Raw genomic sequence first — 24,427 nt, forward strand, 5'->3', positions numbered from 1 at the left:
CCGCCAATAAGTTCAAAGTATAATCAGGTTTCTTTTTCACCTATTGTGTAGGTGGGCTGGTTATTAATTTATTTATTGCATTAAGATTGCAATCCTGTGCTCACTTACCTGAAATTCTATGGCACTTCCTTCTGAGTAAATCTGCATAGGCATGTGCTGTTTAATTAGCATGAATATTTAGAAACTTTTTAAGCAGGTTCTCAGAAAACTTCTGAGTGAGATTCTGACCTCCCAGAAGACAAGGATATAGCAACATTTCAAACACATTAAAATGTTTCTGTCTCCTTGCAGTCACCTTCCTGCTTTTTTTTTTATATAGAGAAGAAACTTAAACCAGAAGATTGTCAAACACTTGCTAGTGGCTTTATTTCCTTAGCTTTTCTAGATTAAAATGACTGGGGTATTTGAATATTTTTTTCCAGGATTTGGGGGTTTTTTTGGGGGGGGGCGCTAAAGGGAACGAATTGTATTGCAACTTTCTTATATGAGTTCCTTTTCTGTACTGCTCTTACCTTTGTGTCATAATCTTGTAGGCATCAGGGAGGAAACATTCTGTGTTCTCCATCTGGAAAGGGTCAGCATCGCAAATCTTGTCGTCTGTCCGTCCATAATTAGCACTCTCTATCATAATGACATCACTTCCTGGACACCGAAGATCGATGGAGTAGCCCTCGCAGGACAGTTCTCTCCTTACTAAACCAAATGGTAATGCTGCTCGACTGAAACCTAAAAAGAAATTAGAAAAAAAGACGTTAAGTTACAAAGCTATTGTCAGGGCTACCCTAGGTCCCAGCTCACAAAGGACCAACGCTGCTTCGTTGTTAAGTATAAAAGTCTTTATTGAAGTTCAGTTTCACTTCCAGAGCCGCAGCGCGCAGCCCCACGTCTCAAGTGTCAGACCACTGATGCTCCGTCTGAGTCTCCTCCCCCTTGACACCAATTTAAGATTCTAGCCTTGCTCCACCTTCTCCGCTGCTCCTTCCTCCTCTGGGTCCGCCTGCCCGCCGGGGTTCCGCCCTTTCTAGCCTCTTCTCCCGCTGATTCCCCTGAGCCTTCTCCCTCCCTCCGGCGGGCTTTAGGAGCTGGTTCCCCATCCGGGTCTCCTGCTGTTCCGCGCGCCTGCACATTTGAACTTGGCGCGCGCGCCCAGCCAGCAGCTTTCCTTCTGACCGTTCCACTGCTGCTATCACTGCTTCCCCCTTCGGGGGGGCTAGCTGCAACTGACCTCCCCTCCGTTGGAGGCGTGGTCAGCCCTGACTCCCTCTCTGGAGGAGACACTGCCCCTGACACATGTGACTCCTCCCCCCCACTATGCTCTGGTGGGGAAACTGGTCCCGATCCTCCACTGCTGCTTTGGGGTTCCCCTCTGGCTCCTTGATTCTGGTGCGTCCCCCCTGGGACCCCCCTTGCCCTGACCATCGGCGCCCCCTTCTGGGAATCTTCTGATTCGCTGGAGAAGCTCATGGAATCTCTCGGGCCACTGTCATACTCCCCTACGCTGCCCTCGGATTCTTCCCCTTCGCTCTCCCAATCCTCTCTCCCCAGTGCTCCTGCTCCTGATTCCCTGACAGCTATATATTTGGGGGTGAGGGTTAAACTCTTAAGAGCCACAGCACGCGTAACCATGGGGAAACTGTTCTAACTATCATGGAAATTGTTATTGTCCAACGTAGGCTGCATTAATGCATGTTTCATACTAGATATGGAAGACAAAGCATGGAGAAAATAAACATCTTGTTCACACCGTTCCCAAGTCATGCTTAAAAGTAACAAATGTTCAGAGAAGAAGATTGGAAGAAATTTAAGGACTATTTACAGAAATACTACAAAATTAATGAACTCTGAAAGATGCTGGATTGAACTTATGTGGTCTCTAGCTGTTATGATAAAAATAACTGGGATTAATATTGTTTAAGTCATAAAATTTAAAAAGTTGATTGGAAAATAAGGTGTTAGTTAAAAGGAATGTTAAGAGATTAGGATTTGCTGGATTAACAATTTGAACTAGAAAACAAGAAGGGGAGGTATGAGGAAGTCAAAGAAACATGTTATTGAAAAACTGTTATTGAAATTGATTTGTTTTTAATATTTTTCTTTTTCTTTTTGTGTTTGTATAAAATTGGAAAATTCAATAAATATTTATATAAAAAAAGTAACAAATGTTCAGAACACATTACCCTACAAATAAGCACATGGTCAGAGCTCATGATGATTATTTTTTTAAGTTATAAACTTCAGAGTGTACAGGAAATGGCCAAGAGAAAACAGGGCCTTTCTCAACCCTACACAAGTCAAAACTCTGCAAGGACGATGAATGGAATTTTCACATTAAAGTGCGGATTGGCGGCTGAGTGGCTGGGTCACATTCTGGACAGCAGGTTTACAACCATGCTTACAGCCATGAACCATGCTTAACTAGCTGTACTTTGTGTTCTACGGCTGCCACAATTACATTAAATTAATTATTTTTAGCAGATGTTTATGATTGGCTTTCTCTGTCCCTGGGACTGGGTCAACCATTGGACTGACTTTATTTTAAAGTCGTGCACTGAGCAGTAAGTCCCTATTTATTTTCCCTGCCCCCCCCCAAGCCATTGAACTTAAAACAGCCTGCAATGTTTATATAGCAAGCCCTCACACAGCTTTCCTTACCCCCTGACTCAAAGTAACAGAGGGGCAGGGCATCTACCTGTGAAAAAAACAATAAAAAGTAACAGGCTTAATAAACTCTGAAACCTAAAACCAGTGTGGGTCTTAATCCTCCTCCAGTTTCCTCCTCCCCCTTTCTGCTCTTTTCATCTTGGGATTCCTTGTGCCTGTATTGTGCACTTTCACATCTATTTCTTCCCTTTGAAAATAATAGTGTTCCTCTGAAAATTATTGCCGAAGGAGACTCAAAGCAGCTAACATTTGCCTTTCCCTTCCTCCCCCACAACAAACACTCTGTGAGGTGAGTGAGGCTGAGAGACTTCAGAGAAGTGTGACTAGCCCAAGGTCACCCAGCAGCTGCATGTGGAGGAGCGGAGACACGAACCCGGTTCCCCAGATTATGAGTCTATCGCTCTTAACCACTACACCACAGTGGCTCTCTCTCTCCACCCCCCTCCCGGTCACAAAGTTGTGATCATTCATTTAGCTGCCTGATGTAACTTTCAATACCTATCCTGTAGAGCTACATTTTGACTCTGCATAACCAGTTCTGCCTCCTTCGAATGTGAGGGGCTCCATCCTGCTCTGACACTTGGTTGGTTCACACATCAAGCTAAGCGAAAAATGAGGAAAGGTGCTGGACTCACATACTAAATCCAAATGGGAAGGTTCAACAGTGATAGGGCTCCAAAATACTTGTGCCAGTCAGGACTCTCAGTAGTAGGCTAGGTGGATTCAGCTTAAAATAGAAGGAGTCATCTCCCCCACTCTCTCTCTCTCTCTCTCTCTCTCTCTCTCTCTCTCTCTCTGTCACACACACACACACACATGCTAGGAAGCAACAATCCAATCCAATGCACATCTACTCAGAAGGAAGCCCCTCTGAGCACTACTTCTGAGCAGACATGCACAGGGCTGCTCTCAAGATTGATTCAGCTAAGGCTTTTAAGATACCCACATGAAGGCCGTGCTTTAAACACTGTGTGACAGTACAATGGATAAATACATTCAGCGCAGTACACAGCAGGTTCACATCAGAGCCAAAAAAAAGCTGAGAGTAAGAGGATAGCTCTTTACGGATGTACGCATTATGCATTTCTGTAGCACTTTCTTATACGCGAAAAGATATGGAAGTCCCTTCCTCATGCAATCCTTGCCAACAACCCTGTGAGGGGAATTTGACTGAGAGGCTCTGGGTCCCCTCCCCACCTCAAAAAAAGCCACTTAATGTGCTTTGTAGCTCAGCCTAGATTGGAATCCTATCCTACATTAAAACCCACACTCCATTTATTGTGCTGCATACATTCTTTTCATGAGATATATCAGAAACGGGGGGGGGGGGGGGGGAATTTTCTCCAAAGAGTGGCAGCATCCATACAGGAACTGTGTAACTGCGTATTTCTAGAACTGGGAGAAAAGAGGCCAAACCAAATTCAGAATGCAGTGGTGCAGCATTTGATGTCTGGGTACGTGATGGTGGTGTGGTTTAGAAGAAGTAACCATCATCATAATTTAGAAACCAAATGTTCACATGTTTTTGCTCAAAGGTCTGTCGTTATCGGTTCAACTCTTGAATGAAAACTGCAGGAACAGAGGCAGCTGAAGGGGATCCAGGCCAGATCATCCAACCACCTTCTAATGACGTCACTCTACATAATATTGCCAGTTTGCATATGCATGGCCCATAGGTACAATAGACAGCTTTTTTGTTCTTGCATAGAATCTAGATGTTCTCTAACATCTTGCAGCCTGTCTCTCTGACCAACCCCTCTTGATGTCATTCATCTATAGCTCAGTTGGTTAGAGGGTGGTGTGGATGATGCCAAGGTTGCAGGTTCGATCCCCATATGGGAGGGCTGCATATTCCTGCATTGCAGGGGGTTGGACTAGATGATCCTCAGGGTCCCTTCCAACTCTACAGTCATTTGATTCTATGTCATTTGTTGATCTGTTGCAGCATCAGTCTGGTGTCATGGTCCTCTCTGATTTTATTAGTTAAGTGCTCTGATGAAAATGCTTAGTATTTGTGCAGTGCATTGAGGGTTCAAGGACGCAGGTGGCGCTGTGAGTTAAACCACAGAGCCAAGTCTTGCCGATCAGAAGGTCGGCAGTTTGAATCCCCGCAACAGGGAGAGCTCTCGTCGCTCGGTTCCTGCTCCTGCCAACCTAGCAGTTCAAAAGCATGTCAAAGTGCAAGTAGACAACGGCGTTTCCGTGCACTGCTCTGGTTCACCAGAAGCGGCTTAGTCATGCTGGCCACATGACCCGGAAGCTGTACGCTGGCTCCCTCGGCCAATAAAGCGAGATGAGCGCCACAACCCCAGAGTTCGTCATGACTGGACCTAATGGTCAGGGGGTCCCTTTCCCTTTCCCTTTGAGTGTTCAAAGCAACCCACACAACTTATCTAGTTGAAATCTTTTCAATAACCCAGTAAGGTAGCTATTATTATCCCACATATTGCAGTTGGGCAGACAGAGGCTGAGGAAGGGTAGCTTGCTTAAGGCTACCTAGTGAATTCATGGCAGAAGTCTGAGTCTCGATTCATAATTGGTTTCAGCCACTATGCTGCCCCGGCTTCATGAAGGCTTTTTGACAAAATTGCTGGGAATCAAGGATATACTTGTGTCTTTATCAGGCTTCCTCAAACTCAGCCCTCCAGATGTTTGTGGCCTACAACTCCCATGATCTCTAGCCAACAGGACCAGTGGTCAGGGATGATGGGAATTGTAGTCTTAAAACATCTGGAGGGCCAAGTTTGAGGAAGCCTGGTCTTTGTGAAGCAGACTTCCAAGATCAAGGAGGAAATCTGCTAAATTTAGTTATTGTTGAACTCAGATTTCCATCAGCCTGAGCCAGCTGCTGCATTAAAAATGATCAGGGATGATAGGAGCTGTTGCCCAACAACATCTGGAAGCAACCTCTTTGGCTACCCTTGAGCACATCTAATTGGTGAAACTCAATCAGCAGTTTTGGAATCTCTCAAAGAAAACAAGTCAAGTGCCTTTGCTACTGGCAAAAAATAAAAAATACAAACTAATATTTTTTAAGAGCAGAAAGTATATTTTTGAATTCCATATCCATGAAGGACAGAATTATAGTGTGAATCAGGGGTTAGATAGTTCTGTCATCCAAATTTCTCCTATACTTTCCCAATAGTTTGGGAGAGGTTGTATAAAACAATATTGTTCCTACATTCCAAGGTTAATTCAAGATAAAACAGATGATAGATAAAGAGTTAACTATAGTTTTGTCCATTTTTAGCAACCAGTCACCTTCAGTTTAAATATCATTATTTATTAAATTTCTATACTGCCCTTCATCCAAGGATCACGGGTGGTTTAAAATTTAAAAACACAAAAAAATACTCAACATAGTTTTTGCCTGGTGCAATACATTCCAAATGTTCTGTGCCAAGCCTTAATAGAAAATAAAAATCATAGAAGCTGAAATAGATAAAATGGAAAAAGGGCACACCAGTAAAAACAGTAAGTAGATCTAGTTTGCTTATGAAAAGCTGGAAACGAATTTGGAAACACACCAATTAGTTCACTGGTTTGCTCAGGCGCAGAATACAGCAACGTAGGCGTTTTGGATGCAGTGAACATGGGTGTAAAAGATGGAGTGGGAAGGGCAGGTACAGTTCTACTCTTTAACCTACATTGCAGTCTGTGTTCTATATCTGGGTAGTTCAAATATAGAAAATAGTAAGGTTCAGGTCTGGTCAATTCCCTAGCAAGAGGCAGCTCCTTCCCTGCCTTCCTGCCTTTTCTGTGTCACATATTGGAAAGAGACGAATTATGTGGAATGATGCAGTGTGTACAGCAGCAGAAGCAATCCCTCTATAAAATCTTCGCCATGTCATCACCATCATTAACATATGCAAAAAAGAACTGCTTATAAACAAAAGGTCTTCCAGCGAGCACCGTGATCCTTATATTTTAGTCTCCTTTTCCACACACACCCTTTACCGATAAAGGCAAAAATAAGCATTTCTAGAAGCAAAGTGTAATTCAATCCATCTTGCAACCCTGACAATAATAAAAATAAAAAAAAGAACTGGTGGGAGGCCCTGTGAGCAAAAAAATCAATATTGCAGCTTTGTGCCGTGCAAATGTGAATACTGCCAAATAGCAGTGCTTAGGGTAAAATGAACTGCTCTGCTCCATTTTGTCCTCTCTGAACAAATGGTTTTGAAAAGACAGCTTTTGGGGAGGGGAGGGGGAGCTATAAAATGTCAAGCAACAACTCCCTGTGCTTTAGGAAAGCGCTTGGAATAAATACTTCCCAGCAACAGGTGCAGTGAAAGAGGACTGAAATATATTCACATGCAGGAGATAACTCCTGGTAAACAGATGTGTTGCTTCACAACAGAAATTAAGAAGCCCAATGCCTGCCAGTCCTAGTAACTGCACAATTTCAAATCCCTTCAGATGCTCAGCCAATACTTTTGGCCACCAAACCACTTTCTAGATGTATCACCAGCCGTTAATATTTTGAACACTCTGTTTATTATTATTGAGATCGTGTATGTCAAGTGCGCTGAACACACCCAATGACACATACATCATCTTTAGACTGCAGAGCAAAAGAAAACAGGTGTTTCTAATGTTTTTAACCAATTGTTTGAAAACTAGATACCGAAGGTACACTGATCAAGTTGGGTCTCCAGCTGTTTTTGGACTGCAATTCCTATCCTCCCTGATCACTGGTCCTGCTAGCTAGGGATGATGGGAGTTGTAGCCCAACAGGTCCTGGTCCAGGACAATCAGATATGACTTCTAGAACAGCTGAACATTGTCAAGTAAGATCCTGTTCCATGGCAGAATATGCTGCCATTGATTATATATTTATTTTGTGAATTATATACTGTCACTTATTTTACACACACACACATGAATTCTATTTCTATGTGTTAAAACTGAAATAAAACTTAATGAGAAAAAGAAATAGTGAGCATTCAACATATAATGTTCTCTTGCATGCTTTTTTAAAATGTTGCATACCCTACACTTCGTTCAATAAAATAAATCAGCTTTTTCACTCCCAACCCCCCAGCTCATTCTCTGAATTGCCGAAAACCTCCATAAAAAGACACTGGTGGTGGATTATTACTTTGTGCTCCAGATAAACTTTTCTGCACAGCTCGTTTTTATTTAATAAGAGCACGTCCACCGAGGAAGGAAAAGGCGGCTAAGATAAACTGCTTTCCCACAGTAGACTTAAAATGAGCTTCATGATCAGTTAAAATTGTTCTCGGAGGTTTAGCAAAATGGCATGCTTTGTTCCATTTACCATCCCTCTTTGCTTTAGGTAACTAAATGGCTTGGTTCTCGGAAAATCAATAATCTACATTAATCAAAGTACAAAGGCGATAATAACAGCTTATGCCCTCCACCATTTAAACTGTGAATAGTAACAATAGGACCTGTAGTGAGGAGGAGAACTTTCACCTTTGGATTTCCCCCCCAGCAGAGACAAATAAAAGTGGTTGTGCTGTTTCAGGCTACCATCAATTTTGCTTACTGTTAACAGTGAGAAACCTTTGGGTAAAGCATAAATCACAAGAGTACCTCTTTTCTAGAAATCTGACATTATTCCAAAGGACATAATGCAAGTTACTGGAGATAGCATGAGCTCTATTGGAGGATAAATGCATACCTCTTCCAAGAATGAAACAGTGCCTGCTTCTTCTTTTATCTTTTTGCTCTCAGAAAAGAGCATTTGCAAATATCACATTCCCCACCCCCAAGAAAAAATAGAATGTTTACAGTTGTCTTTCTGAGAGTCTTTGGAAACCATGAAACATGATGACACAAGTTGCAATGGTACATGTCGGGCAGCGTTTCAGTTCTATTTGTGAAACAAATGAGATGCTCGTGAAAAAGGGCTATTACATTACCAATCACAACAAAACAAACTACAGGGAAAGGAGGGCAAAATGTAGTGTTATCAGTATCTATCTTTCCACTAGACAAAATATGAAAAGTGCAGCTTTTAAATTTTCAGCTCCGATGAGTGGTCATGTGTCCTAGCTTCCAGAGGGGAATCCTCTGTCTATCTGATGGGCTGTCTGGTTCTGGTTCAAGGCTGGTTTAAAAACAGAGCCATAAGAAAGGAGAGCAGGGGCCTCTCAGTTACCCACCAATAACAATTAACATCTGGACACAGTCTTCCCTTTTCTGGTTATGTGCATTGTATTTTGATTTAAATTATTGTATTTTTTCATATTTACAGATACACATCTAATTAGCATGCACACACAGTTTATGCAAATAAATTTCTTTCCCCCCTTTTTGGTTCTTTTAGAACCATAGAATCGGAGAGTTGGAAAGGACCCTGAGGTCCATCTAGTCCAGGCATCCCCAAACTCGGCCCTCCATATGTTTTGGGACTACAATTCCCATCATCCTTCACAACTGGTTCTGTTAGCTAAGGATAATGGGAGTTGTAGTCCCAAAACAACTGGAGGGCTGAGTTTGGGGGTGCCTGATCTAGTCCAAACCCTTGCAATTGTCCCATATGGGGACTGGATATGCAACCTTGACATTATCAGCACCGTGCTCTAACCAACCAAGCTATCCATAAAAGGATAGCTTGCTTGGTGAACAGTAACTGGCTGCCCTGGTTCGGATTTCAGAGTAACCATCTTGGGTGATAAAAGCCCCAAGAAGGCCCAGGAAAGATGCCTCCTGTGTTGGCTCTATACTATATACTAAATCCCACTCTTGCCACTTATTACAGTCCTATGAGGATCCCATTCATACTCCACCAAAGGACATCAAAATTTATTTTTATCATACAGGAACTGCATGCAGAAGAGTAGAGAGGGCTGGAGGAGAAAGAACATTGCGCTCCATTACTCTTCTGTGCTCAGCACAGAAAACATGTGGGTTGCAGGAGAAGGGAACCCCCTTCATCTAAACCCATGCTGGAATACAGTGGGCTGGTGGTACAGATTTGTAACTGCTGTTGCTTTCTCTGCCAAGCCCCAGCATTACGGGTGTGTGTGTGTGTGTGTGTGTGTGTCTGCAGGCTAGTAATTCTTATGGACTTATTTGCAAGGCTGGGCTACACTTATGCAGTATCAGCTTGGTTCTCAATGAAGCCAATAAAAAATGAATTAATATTTAATATTATTTAGATCCATTAACTTACATGAGATTAAATCAGAGGCTTACTGGTTCGTGGAGCAAGGTGTAACTGCTAAAAGAATGAAATAATCAGGGGCATCTGCAAAGGACTCTAAGAATGACTATGAAACAGTGATCTACCCAAAAAACCCAACACCCCTATTATTTTCTCAGACTACGAAGCCAAAGTTTTCCATACTTGGCAATATTTAGGCTTGGTTATTGCAATGTGTTATATGGGGTGTTCAGAAACCCCAGCTTGTTCAAAATATGGCAGCCAGGCCGTAACACTGAAGGGACCAGAATGCTAGTTTCAAAGTATTTGTCCTGTTGCTAGTTTTCTCCTGCTGGTTCTCTTTTTAAAAGTTGTATTTACTATGTATTATTGTTTCTTTTAAATTGTAACCTGCTTTGTAGATTTCTTAAGTGGAAAGTATGTATGTATAAATAAATAAATAAGGCTCTGTAGCTCTTATCACCAGAGTCGTGTGCCTTCCACAGTGCTATAAATGCATATGTAAGAGCAGATCTAAAAACACACAATATTTTAAATATGCTCATCCTGCCAAGTCATATGATGTCTGCCAAGTGGCTGCAATCCAGAGAACCACACATGTGCTCATTTAGGATTTCTTGCATTTTTTCTGGGATGGAACATCACCTTGCACATGCATAAATGGGCTGTCTGGATCATGGCCAGTGAGGGTAACCAAGGAATCACAAGACAGGCCAAAATTCAACACATGGCTACAGACATTTGAAGCCCTTACTGAATCCAATAATACGGAAGTATGCAGAACTGCATTCTCCGATTTAGCATCTCAGAAAGTAAGTTTGGGCACATTTCTCAGTGGGTCTCCGAGAGCTTCTGTTCATTTCATTCCTTTGCAAGAGCCTTCAGGAAGGAAAAGCTTCTGAGTTCAGAACAATATCAGAACAACTGAGACAAGGAAGCGCACAGTACAAAGGGAGGTTTTGTATGTGTGTCATAAACAACTAAGTTGTGCACACAGAATAAAGTTTGCTCAAGCAACAGGACCTCACCTGCCTCTGCCCTACATGCCTCCCCTAAATCTGCTCTGGAGACTTAGGGGAACCCCCAAAGGAGGTTTAGGGGGCATGCAGGAGGAGGAGAAGGAAGGAAGCTTCATTGCACAAGTAGACTGTATTCTGCACGCACTTCCCCACTTAGCACTACATTGAATGCCACCCTTTGTGTCAACAGAATTTCCTGCTGCGTTGCTTTCTCTTAACAGAAGCTTGTAGCAGAACGAAGACAAAACCCACACATTTCAGGGTTGTTGTGTGTTTTTTTAACGTTTGTCAAGTATAATTACTTAATAACTGCTTTTGTTTTTGAATTCTCATGTAGTCCCTGTTGGCTTTAAAGTCTGACCAACCACAAAGCTGACAAAGAAATGGGAAATAAGAAAAAAAAATAACAGCAACAAAAAAGTCTCTCTCTAAGCAAGACTCAAAAAGCCACTGCTGAGTTCATAAACTAACAAAAAAGGGGGGAAGGGGTGCCTTTGTTCCCAGGCTTTACAAACCACATTGGCAGCAAAACCTTTCTGAATCATGAATGAGCATTCTTCTCCTTTCTTTCACTTAAACTGGGGTAGATTTCGTGGGACACTGAATGTGGATGATAAATAATCTGCCCACAGAAGACCAAACAGCTCACAGCTTATATAGCATATTAAGACTTCGGTATATTCTGAAGACTGTTAGGCCCTAAAAAAAAAAAAAAAAAACAACGAAGTTGGGATGTACTTAGTCTAAAGCCATGTTAACGGAGACATCTGCATCCCCTTTCGAGTGCTCTACACATTCCCAGAAATGGGGTAAAATCTAAAATGGTAGCTTCATGTTGCCTAGCACACCACTTAACTCGCTGAGTAAAGGAAGGAGGGGAAGGAAGCAGGACTCGGGGCAGAAATTCCTAAAGGTACTTCAGTCACCACTTAGGCTAGATACACTGTTGTTTTGTGGTTTTACATTTTTGGAAGCTGCCTAGAATTCTTTGGGCGTGATTTAGATAAACAAACATATACACTTGAGAGTTAACTGCAGCTGACAGGTAGAATAGCAGTTTGCTGCCCTTGTGAGCCCTAGGATGAATTCACATAGAATCACAGAATTGTAGAGATGGAAGGGACTGCAAGGGTCATCTAGTCCAACCCCTGCAATGCAGGAATCACAGCTAAAGCATCCATGACAATGGCCATCCAACATGATAGTATGCAACTTGATATGTCGTGATATGGAAACCCTGGGGTCTGTGGTAGTCCTCTAGGAGGAATGTTCTCAAAACCAGTGAAGATACTGCTCCATCAGCTTACATAAAGGCACACAAGAGGTCTAAGGTATAAAGGGACTCTGCTCCTGAGCTAGTCTGCTTGCATAAGAACACAATCCGTTCCGGGGTGACGTTCACACCCCAAAAAGTCCGCAACTAGAGAGCTGCTTCTGTGCAAGCGCGGAGTGCGATAGAGCGCTTCTGTGCATGCACGGCGAAATCCGGAGGTTTACACTTCCGGGTTTGTTGCATTTGCAAACCGAAAAGACGCAACATGAACATAACGCAACACAAGGTATGACTGTAGTGATAATTTCTAGTTTTCCTGAAGTCACTACTGCCACTTTATCTTAATTCAAGAATCACAATGACCATTTTTATGTAAATATTGAAACAAACAAACAAAAATTATCCTCTAGAACGGGTTGCTAAATCCTAAAAATCTGAAGTCTGTAGCTACCACTGCAATGGCTAACTAAGCACGTGTGCACATAGATTCTAAGATTAGAAGGCAACACAGAGTTACTGACACTCAAAAGGCATTAACCAAAGAAAAGAGCTTTCTGATAACAATGTGCATCCTGACCCATTCAAATGGCCCTCAAGAATACTATTTAGTAGGCAAATTGTATTCTTACACCACTTTGTCATTATCATAGCTCTATATAAACTGATACAATTATGGTATACCTGGATCAAGCACACACATACCAACTAAAGGGTGGATTTCCTGGAATTGAAGACTACTCTTGCCAGCGCAGTGGAACTAAACTACAGTCAGAATTCCTACAATTGATACTCACTGCCCCATGTTAGAAGCCTAGGTTTCAAATTCCCAAAACACAGCACATTCATTTGCATGTTGCTCAACTGAACTGAGCTGAAAATGCAAGTACTCATAGGAGCTGAAGTGTATAAAACGTGAGATTATCCAATAAAGCTCTCTACGGTGTTCATTAAACCAATGACAGCAGCATCACTATTGTTGGGGGTCATTATTGCAAAACAAAGCATTTACAAAGTGCTGACTCAAGTTATATTTTCAAATGGGGTCAACTTAACTCTTTTGCTTGCATTGTTCCAAACAAGGATCTTCCTTTTCCTTTACAATAAGTTTGACTTGTGTGATCCATAATGTGACTATATGCCATTAAATCAAATGAGGTCATGTAATATATGTAATGTATGTATCTAAGATTTTATAATATCTACTAAAAGGCACCCTTGGTCAATTCCTATGGTGCCTGTCACCTGCAGTTTTTTATGGCAATATAATTAATTATATGTGTTGTGCTATTGGTGCCTAAAATGCCCACTCCTTGGCAATCTGGTTAACTTCTATTCTAGGCAGCATGAAGCTGCAGCTCCCATCAAAATCAGTTATAGGATGGTGAAGAATTTTCACATCATTCTGTTTTTCCAGACGGTTTTGTGAATGAGGAGCAGAAACTTCCTAGATATTAGTAGGCAGCAACCACAATCTAAAAATGATATTAAGGATCCTAGAAACACCAACCTTTCAGAAGCAGCAAGAGAACAATTTGATATATAGTCCTAGCATTAAATTTACTGTTATTACTTCAGCTACTGCACACTAAGTAGAACATAGTTGAGAAAACAGAAAAGGCCTGCAGTAAGACTGAATGGCCAAAGGCCATTTCCTAGTTCAAAACGGGGGGGGGGGCAGTTTGCCTCAAAAACCAACATTTTATTTGCTGATAAAATGATAAACTGCATATAGGCGGTGGAGGGGGAGGGGAGAGGAATATTCCACTTTCTTGAATGGAATAAATCTGTATTCAAATAATTATTTGCCTCTCAGTCAGCATGCTCTGGATTTGCCATCATGGGATATTGCTCCCTGGGAAAAAAAATATTTCCATAGATCCAGGCTTGGCAGTTGTTAGCAAAGCGTCTGCTATGAAGCTCAGCGTAGTCAGGTCCAAAGAGACTGACTGGAATCTTCAAAGTTCATCAGCACAGAAACTCCTGGGGGTTGGAAATCCTGTGACTTAAACATGATGACACAGAAAATCAGAAGTAGTGTGACAAGCATAATCTACAGTTCCTGATTCCCAGCACCACATCTTAATTAAAAGATCACCATTCCTCTAGAGACTCACATGCTATGGTGATACGCGCCCTAGAAATACTTAAAACAAAAAGACGCAGCTGCTGGGATTTCACAGTTGTGGGGGGGAGTTGCCATAGAGTAGCATGCAGATAGCCTAGTTGGGAAGAAATAAAGGGGGGGGGGTGGAATCCAAAACACAAACTGTATTCTTTTTGTTAAGTGTGAATCCACTAGTTCCCCCACCCTTCAAACATGATTCTTATTTAACTTGAAAAAGAACAAAAAGTGGAGAACATACTACAAAATGCTAGAGGAAGGGCAGACGTTTGCATATGCAAATAATTCCTAAGGCGTGTGCAGTTGTGAGAACATACTATCATAAACAGAACATCCATCTTTGAGAAGAACACAAAGAAAAGTTTAAAAACCTGCATATGAAACACGAGAAATGGATGTCATGAACAGCACACTGAAAATTTGCTTCAATGTTGTTACGGTCTTAGGAAATTGGCACTTCCTTATTATTATTGCTAACTGATCGCTAGCAATAACATCCTACGTCGTCTGAATCACCTTCATCCTGTAGTTAATACCCATCATATTTTGTGGCTCTACCACCCAGTCTTCAGATGGTCTAGAACTTGTCAGAGGGTCAGGATTCAGTACTAATCTATAACAGGCGTTTTCGTGCCAATGCTCTAATCTACCCACGTTCTGCCAGTGTGTGGCTTATTTGCTTGGTTGTTTGTTTACTTTTTTATTTGTTAATCTAAAATGTATTTTATGCCCCTCTAGTACACATTCAGTACTCAGTGCAGCTTACAACGATTAGGACCTTCCCTACACCACGACACCTTTGCCAAGCCACACCCTCTGTCCCCAGGCCACAATCTTCATGGCCCTTGCTCTGCACCCTCCTTGATTGCTTTGGCCTGGCTGGAGTTTGTGCTTCAATTGTAATAATGCCTTTTGGTTACCAGGATAAGGGAGAGATAGATAGGTGGAAGAAGCAGAAGCAGAAGCAGAAGAGGTTCAGGACCACAATACCTTGAGGACCGCTTCTCTCCCTATAAACCTACTCGGATCCTGAGATCATCTTCTGAGGCTCTTCTTCATGTGCCTCCTCCACAAGAGGTCCAGAGGGTGGCAACATGAAAACATTTCTTTTCTGCAGTGGTTTCCTCTCTGTGGAATGCTCTTCCAGGGAGGTTCAGCTGGCACCATCATTATACATTCCTCTTCAACCAAGTTTTGTTCTTTTTTTTTACTATGTATTCTGTGTTTTTTATATTGTAATTTTATGTTGTGAGATCTACCAGTGAATGGGAGTATAATAATAATAATAATAATAATAATAATAATAATAATAATAATAGAAACATGTGACCTTTTCATGGCTGGCCTTCAGTCTACTGTACAAATACGAGAATTGCCTCTGGCTCTACTCACTTCTGGTACCCACAGAAGATTCTTCAGGAGAATGTGGTGCTTGGCTCTGCGGTTTAGACTGTACTATTTAAGAATGCAGGCAGTGGGGAAAACTAACTGACTGACACACTAACACTCTATTTGCGGGGGGGTATTCAAACATGATATTGCTCGTCTGTGTTTTAAAGTAGTACAATTTGCAGGACAGTACCACAGACTATTTTTGACTCTCTGGTTTAGTCAAGGCTAACAATGGTATACGGGTATTTATTTCTCAAGGAAACCATGAAGTGTGGCAGATACGGCTGCTCTGCTCTCATTTCAAATAAAACTAAACTTTTCTGCAGAAACCATCACATAGACTTCTGATTAGATACATTATTCAGGACTAACAAAGAGTAAGACTGTGTAAGAAAATCGGGGAGATGAGGAGGCAATTTCTGGCTTAGGCATGTGCTGTGGAATACTACAACTTCCAGTGCAATTCCCAGCAGGGCTGACTCCACGTCATTATTCTCAGGCAGATTAAATTCAATTCCTTTCAATTTACTGTGTGGGAGCCTCTTTAGATGGGGAGGGGGGCGGGAGAGAAAAACCCTGTCTGTTCTACTTACGCATAAAAAGACACCACAATGTATCAGTAGGCATGTATGAGCACCGTTGTTAAGCTTATTATCTATTTCTTTGTAATACGTTTGATTTTATAAGCCCGTTTTGTGACTGACTTCAAGCCTCTCATTATTTTTAGAGGCATTCAATCAGTCACCATTACAGCAAATTGACTTGATAATTAACGAAAACAAACCCGTATTTCCTAAATGATAACTTGCCTTCATGCAACATTTTTGAAGGGCACCAACAATAACACTGTGCACATTTTTAATATTCATTCCACTTTCACTTTTTTTGAGAGAGAGAGAGGGGGGGGGAGAGCGCAATGACAGGTTGGGCAGTGTGGTGGAAATCCCTCATCAGCCATGATCTCATTAGACAGCCTCAGGGCAAGCTACTGTCCTGCTGATCCATAGTTCAGCAGGAGAGCAAATGCTCTTCCTGCAAAAAAAGGCGCCTGGTTCAAGCTCCAGCATATCCATTTAAAAAAGCAAAGCAAAAAGAACAGGTAACAGGTGACTGGAAAACTTCATAGGAGGCTCTGGGCAGCTGCTGCCAGTCACAGCAGTTTGGGTGGACCAAAACTCTGGTGCTGCAATGCAGCTTCTTATACTTCTATCTCTATATTCCCCACCTGTTATTTGAGGATAATTATGCTGACCCACCTTACAGGATTGTGGCAGAGCAGTGGCAAAGAACTTGGCTCCAATTCCCATGAGTCCCAGTTAACATGGCCAATGATTATGGAGGGTGGGAGTTATAGAACTGTAAGTTGGAAGCGACCACAGGGATCATCTAGTTCAACTCCCTGCCCTGCAAATATAGGGCTCTTTTGCCCAACGCGAGGCTCAAATCCACAACCCTGAGATTAAGAGTGTCATGCTCTACCAACTGGAGGGTTTCCCACACTGCTCTTGTAAAGATAACTGAGGGGCATTTTGAATTCCCTAAGGTGGTTGTTCCCAAACTTTCCTCTGCCCTCTGGACCACTTGAAAATGGCTGAAAGTCTTGGTGGACCATTTAATGGCTTTTCTGCCTGTAGTTTAGGAATTGCAATGTGTTGTCCATGCGCTCTCTCTTAGTTTCTTCTGCTCTTTCTTGTTGCTTCCTTCATTTCCATGTCTTGATCCTCCACTCCTTTCAAGCACCAGGCAGTGCTGTTTTCCTGCTCATGACGTTCCCATATCTAGCCTTCAGCTGTGGTTTCATTCGTCTCTGAGGAAGGCACAGCACTCCTTATTCCCACCCCATCACTTTTATTAAGCTCATGGACCATTGATGGTCCATAGACTGCACTTTGGAAACATCTGCCCCAAGTGTTTATAAAACTGCAAAATGTTATTCTCATAGCTCTGTAAAATCAAAGCAGTAGGAAGGGCAGGCAACCTATTTTTCATTCATTATTCGTTCCAGAAAAAGGAGGTCTACAATTATAGCAAGAAGACTGCGATCTGAGGTGAAAATTCCCACTCTGCCAATAAACACTCTAGGTGTGACCTTGGGCAAGTCGCTGCTTCTAAGCCTAACCTACCTCACAGGGTTGTTGTGTGGATTAAATGAGGAGGGGGATAACCATGTGTGGCACCTTGATCTCCTAGAAGCATGGGATTTAAATGCATAAAGTTGGATTTGATGTAGCACCTAGTTTCGTGCCCTAAAGAGACATTAGCTGTATATAAAACCACACAACTTGACAACCGTAATTTCAAGTTAAAATGCTGGACCACTTTATCCAGTGAAAATATGCGGTCAGTTCCAGGTACAGAGGGTAGCTTCTGTATCCTTAGATCTCGGGTTGCCCTTAACACTAAGCCAAACTGGCATAGTGAGAACAAGCAAACAGAACTGACTCCTGGGGGAGATTGCATCCACTTTGCTCCTGCCTGGTTGTCTGCTGCTTTTTCCACATTCTGCCTCAGCCGGAGCTTCCAAACGCTCTTTACAGGCAATACAACCATTGGTCTTGCTATTACAAAGGCATGAATGACTCTTGCTAAATCCAAGTTAGTCAGAAAATGGTGCCACTTCCTTGAGAAACAGATTTCATGAAAACCTCAGATTCTAAATCTTAATGGTGCCTTAAGCACAGAATCTAAAAACAAAGCCATTTGAAACACCCGAAAGGAAGACTTGTTTTTCAGCACTGAAGAGAATTTAGACGCATCACTTGTTGCAACCTGTTGCCTGCGAAGAATACTGATGTGTGTGGAGTTCAGGGGTGGGCAGGAAAGACTATACAAAGATGGGGAAAAGAGATCTCTATTATCCTTGGTACATTAACAAGCCGTCAGTCAGCATGCTACCCACTGATTTTTGAGCTGCGTCTTGTTCTATACTCACATTGCTCCTGGATGGGAGACGCCACTGCTATGCTAGCAGAATGGCCGCCATATCCAATGCGTGCTCAGCCTCAAAAATACAGCTAGAAAAAAACTACAATGACACGAAAATCCCTGTAAATTCTGCCAGCACCCACCAATCAGAACTATGCTGACACTTCCATACTGTTCTATACATGGAGGGAGCTGAAAACTTCAAAATGAAGGGAACATGACCCCATACCTACCTACCCCTATTTTATAGCTCACCCATGGCACGTAAGATGACACAACAGCACACGTAGCTCATCAGAAAGCCAGCAACAATTCAGCTAGTACCAGTCTCCAGGCATCACCACTACAGAAAATTTAAATCCCTCATGCTGCTCTTAAGAACAGCACGCAAAGGAGCGCTCACACAACACAACACAGCACTCACAACTGCAGAGAACTCACACAACCATCTAGGGTTCAAAGACCAACCCAGGGAGGAAAATACATTTCCCCCCCACCAAGCAGACAGGTGAAGGGACATGGGTATTCAATAAGGGGAACCACAAGCTCACAGTGGCAGCACCTTCCTCCAGTGGTTCATTGCACAGATCATGGGGCTGGGGCCTTACCATTGAGAAGAAGGGGCCTGCTCACCTTTTGCATACCTTGGGGAAGAGTCATGTAAGTGGCAAAAAGGAGGTGAGCTCTTGGGACTTGAAACCACTGCAAATTCCAAAGCACAATTTCCTAACTATTCAGTTGCAGCAGCAGACAGCAATCAGACATATCATGGGCATTTCTCTCCTTCCTCTCGTACACAGAAACCAGAAACACAGGAATAGTCAGATAAGCCCTGGCCTCATGAAACAGCTCATGTTTTACATGCTGGTGATCTTGGGCTGAAATAGAGAAGACAAACCCCGGGTCAAATCCAGGGTGTGTTTATATTAATACTCCCCTCACCCCACACACCTAAGTCAAATCAAAAAGAGAACTACATGGAACAAGAGCCTGGATACAGCTTCTGCTAACCAGCCCATGATGGACCATCAGTTCTGGTGGCCACCAATTTGGATGACTTTAAATGAGGACTACACATAGAATCATAAAAATGTAGAGTTGGAAGGGACCCTGAGGATTATCTAGTCCAACTCCCTGCAAGGCAGGAATATGCAGCTGCCCCATACAGGATGGTCTTGGCCTTCCTTGAGAGGCTCACGCAGGACCAGATTGTGAACTACACAGGCCTTTAGCCTGATCCATTACCTCCCTGATAGGCCATCCCTGCCAGTATGTCCAAATGCCTATTCACCTCCTTATCCCTTTTCCCCGCCAATGCCAACTGACTGCCTAAAACAGCCTGGCAAAAGTACTCGTTTCACTTGTGCAGCCTGAAAGGCCTGACACCCAGCGTTCGAAATTCTCCAGGTGCCAGGCTCACTTTGCACCTGGCTATTAGCCACTTGTCACCAAGTGAAGACACCCGGGTACTAAGATGGTGCCTGACGTTTCCACTGTCTGCAGGTACATGCCTGGAGATCCTTGGATCAGGACTATTTTCACACACTAGCAACACATCCTGTAGAATTCTATTAGTTATATTTTATCTGCACAATCAGAATGAATTTCAGGAATAAAAAAATTATGTATTGAAAAAATAGGACTTTTGAGCTGTCTGGCCCCAAATGGCAACTAGGCATTCTGCCTAGTTTTGGAGACTGTAACCCTGGTTTAAGGAGACATTTGGTGCCTGGCTTATATATCGGAGTTTCTAACACTGCTGACACCACATGATATAGGGTACCCTAATGAGTGCCGAGAAAGGCAGAGCCACTGTCCATGACCCTCTCATTCCCCCTGTCTACCTGCTTCAGCATCCCATCCTGAAAAGGGGTGGTGGTGGTGAAGGTAGGAGAAAGGGACCCCCATCCACCGCTCCCTGTTACTGAAATCACACTTCACAGCAGCATGTCTGTTGTAGAGGATCACACCCTAAAAACTACACGGCAATCAAATGTTGGGGCTTAATTTGTTGCAGTTTCTTGAGCAGCAGCAATTCCGGACAGTCGCAAGCCCCGTCATCAAAACAGCACTGGGACAATCGGAATTTGGGAAGGGGCAGACGTATGGAAATCCCTCTCCCTAATTAAATCACAGAACGAGGGTTTGAAGTGGTAAATAATAAATCACAAAGAATCTGCAATCTGGTTGTCAAGGAAACTGGCATGCCTTTGCCATAATTGCTGTGAGCCCCATCTTGCCCTTTCTGACACCAAGCCTTATCAAGCATTCTGGTCAGAGAATGAGAAAGTTGCTTTTCTGTTCCTCTCAGGCAGCCATGTAACATGCATTGAGCTTGACTGAACAAGGCCATGCTACCACACACAAATGTTGCATTCAACAACATCCCTTTCTCTTTCTTTCTTTCTTTCTCTCTGTCTCTCTCAACTACCCCCCAGTCCATAGACAGTAATTAACTACTAAGCTCTACTATATTCGTAGCAACCCTGAGATTAGAAATGGCACTAGACTGTTTGACGGTGCTTTGAAAGGCCTCAACAGCTGTGTTTACTAGAAAGGTTTCCTCCATTTATTGTTGCTGCTGGGGGAGGGGAGGAATCATTCCAAGTATTTGAGGCCTGTTGCTAGACATGGTTATCTCTGGAGGCTTTTCTTCTTCTTTCTGAACCAAGAAATAAATGGTAACAAGCAATAACAGCTTCCGTGCAGCTCATGAACCGATGGTACTTAAAAGCGAAAAACAATGCAGAGAATGAGACATAAAGATTTTAATAAAGCAAGGCAGTGTGTGAAAATAGATACGAACCATGTGCCATTTACCAACCCCATCCCCCCTCCTTTTCAAGTAGAAATACTATTTTTTTCAATGTTAAATAAATTATATTACATGGAAGTGACTAGTATCACGTTCACTACAGCATGTGCCTATGAAGGTAAATTTAGGGTCAAATCACATAGTGTGGGATGTAATATGTAGGGGTTTTTATCAGGATCACAGCAGCAGTGAGGGGAAACTTGTAGATACCCGGGTGTTGTATTCATGGAGGGGTGCAAGTAGGAAGAGAAGGGATAAACTTCCCCATGTGTAGTGATCCCAGCAAGAATCTTTCTACCCCGCGGCTGTAATTAATTGAAGAAAAACAAGAAAGGCATAGCTGATGCTACATATTTAGCATGACATGTAGTTTGATTGTGTATTTAAGAGCCAAATACTTACAGAAGTCAAAAGATGCCTAAGGAGGTTCTGAAGAAGAAAACAAACTTATCAAAGCCTTGCAAAGTCCTGGACAGAAGCACAAGTGGGCTTGTATTCATTTTCTGTAATTACAATTATTCATGTTCCTTCGATCTTCATGCTGTTACCAACACCCTATCATCTCTTTTACTAGGTGGGAAGAAGCTAACTATGGCATTTGTGGGATGATTACATACATGTGAATGGATGTATGCAGCACCTCTACTTTTCCTCTTTCCATTTTCTTGCCTTATCTGAAACACTCTGTATAGCTCCAAAAGTTTCCTTTTCTGTACCTAGCTTTCATAATATTAACATCCTGCTCCTATAGGCTACCTGTACAAGCACGTAAGTTTACATTATTATATGGTATTAGGGTCCTTGCAATAGCATAAAGGTTTAACTGGTTCCCCTAATATTTGGCTCCAACACTGGTCCAGAAACCATGTCTCCCCAGGGTTTTGCCTTGAAGGGTGGCGATGACAAAGCATTAGAGGTTAGCCGTGATCATAGATCAATTCATCTCATATATTTCATTCTTTGTTTTCACCAACCATCAGAAGTGAGGGTTGATAACTAGGCAGCCCCAAACCTATTTGGCAAACAGTATTCTTAGCAATCACCAAACTCTCAAAATGGGAGGGAGGGCCAGTTAACTGGGAGAGGCACAAAATTACTTCTTCTGTTGTATGATGGACCAAGAAGTACAGCGCTAGCTCCCTCCAAACAGAACTATTGCATTTGCTTACTGTCAAAAGCTGGGAGGAGGGTCAACAGGGCAAAATCCTCACTTTGGTCCTGCATCCCATCCTTTGCTAGCTAACCCATACAGACACATGCCAGCTTGTCCTTCCTCCAGATGAGGCTGAAACTAGATTGTTGTTGTTGAAAATGAAATCATGTATTTCAACTGGTAAAGACCCATTCTGCAAAGTTTGAAACACCTGGCATCCAAGCAACACTGAGATGGAGACACTTGGAAATGTTGGGTGGGATCACTTGACCTTGGGTTGCTTTGACATTTTGGAGACTTCTATGGTTAGTGTGTCAATTCCAATGTTTGGGCAAATAACTCTACCATGGGTGACAAGATAGGTGAGCTTGTAGCACCATGGAAATGTGATACAGTCAGTTTATGCTGTTGTTGCTTTTAGATACCTCAACAGGCACATAGAATCACCTGGCAGATGCATGCACATGTAATAGCTACAAACCAACTGTTACTAGCTATGGCAATATAAAATGTTCCAAATGCTCAAGGAGTTGTATTTGTTGAAGAGCCAATTCCAGCACATTAATGGAATGGAACATGAAATCACAGTTATGGCATGTGGTAGAATGGGAAAATTACTTAAATTACTTCCGTTCCTCCATTTATTTATTTAATACCAGACCCTCCTGTGCTCTCTCCTCTACATGTTTCCACCATCAGAACACAATCAAATCTAAATACCTTCTTCACAAAGCACTTCTGCCGCAGTATATTTACAAAGGTAATGGAAGTACAGGGGAAAACAGCAGCAGCCACAACTTCTGGTTAAAAGCACCATGCATAATTATGAATAATTTCAACGATGAGTTACTTCTGTCATCAGATTCACCAGCAAACTGCTGTTGTTGGTAGCTTATACAAAAAGTATGATGATCAAATAATGCAGAACGGGAGTGTTCTCAGAAAAATGCCTCATCCTACCTCTGGGTTACAAGTTCATAGCTCTCTTTCTGTGATAGCTGCCTCCTGTAGACATATTGAGCTGCATATTTAAATATCAGATATAGGCACAAATTGTGTCTGGAAATTTGCAATGACATTCACATTCCTTTTGTATCTTCAGTCGCCCTTTAGAAAACTCAAACCCAGGAGATTATTCAACTTTCCAAATCGATTTATTATTTCCTCTCTTCCAAGGCTTCACATTCCATAAGCACCACACCAGGCACCATCTGATTGGTTTTCCTAGGCACACAACATGCCACAAGGAGAGTTCAAAATTATCTGTGCCTGCACTTCCATAATCCACTGTGAAAAAAGTACCTCAGACACTCCTGACAGTAGGAAGCTCTGCCAACCTGATACTTCTTAATCTATACTGTTTTCCAGGTGGTCAATTTGATTTGTCAATGCTTTAAAATCTTTAGCGTATCATCTGTTAGAATAGCACTGAATCCATCAATCATAGTCTCCAGGCCTTCAGCTTTTCTCTTTCCCTCCTGCAATCTTGAACAGGGGCTTTCAAACTTTCTATCCATTTTAACACTTGAGCTTAAATTGCATCTAACCATTTACTAATATTCGCTGAGCTCTGGTAGACCATTGCTAGCATATACAGTAAGATGAACCCATCTCTCTTGATAGCATGATATCAAAAGCAGGCGGGACTATCTCAGAGATAGAGGACATAAAGGAAGACTTATCTGTGGTTTTGTAGAAATATGCACACTACCACCAACACTTCAAGCTTTCACAAAAAAAAATATTCAAAATAATATGTTGAAGCAGAAATTAACAACAACTTCAATTTTTGACAAAGCTTCCACTAAATAAAAAACAAATTCCACAGGAACATAAACTATTAATAACAAAGCATTAAAAATATTATATCAACTTTAATGACACCTACCCAATGGAAATGTTCCTTTTAATAATTGCAGAAACATAAAATAT

General features: G+C 42.2%; 1 protein-coding gene across 35 annotated transcripts in view; it reads right to left on the minus strand.

Annotated features, from left to right (window-relative positions):
- Positions 1 to 24,427, minus strand: part of ADGRL2 (adhesion G protein-coupled receptor L2) — a 348,015-nt gene that overhangs the window by 86,386 nt on the left and 237,202 nt on the right. For all 35 annotated transcript variants that reach the window (XM_083620857.1, XM_083620855.1, XM_083620869.1 and 32 more), the window contains one exon: positions 513 to 726. In XM_083620857.1, the coding sequence (XP_083476983.1) occupies positions 513 to 726 (214 nt within the window). The remainder of the gene's footprint in view (positions 1 to 512; positions 727 to 24,427) is intronic.

The sequence above is a fragment of the Podarcis filfolensis genome, assembly GCF_964270895.1.
Source record: "Podarcis filfolensis genome assembly, chromosome: 6".
Taxonomy (NCBI): domain Eukaryota; kingdom Metazoa; phylum Chordata; class Lepidosauria; order Squamata; family Lacertidae; genus Podarcis; species Podarcis filfolensis.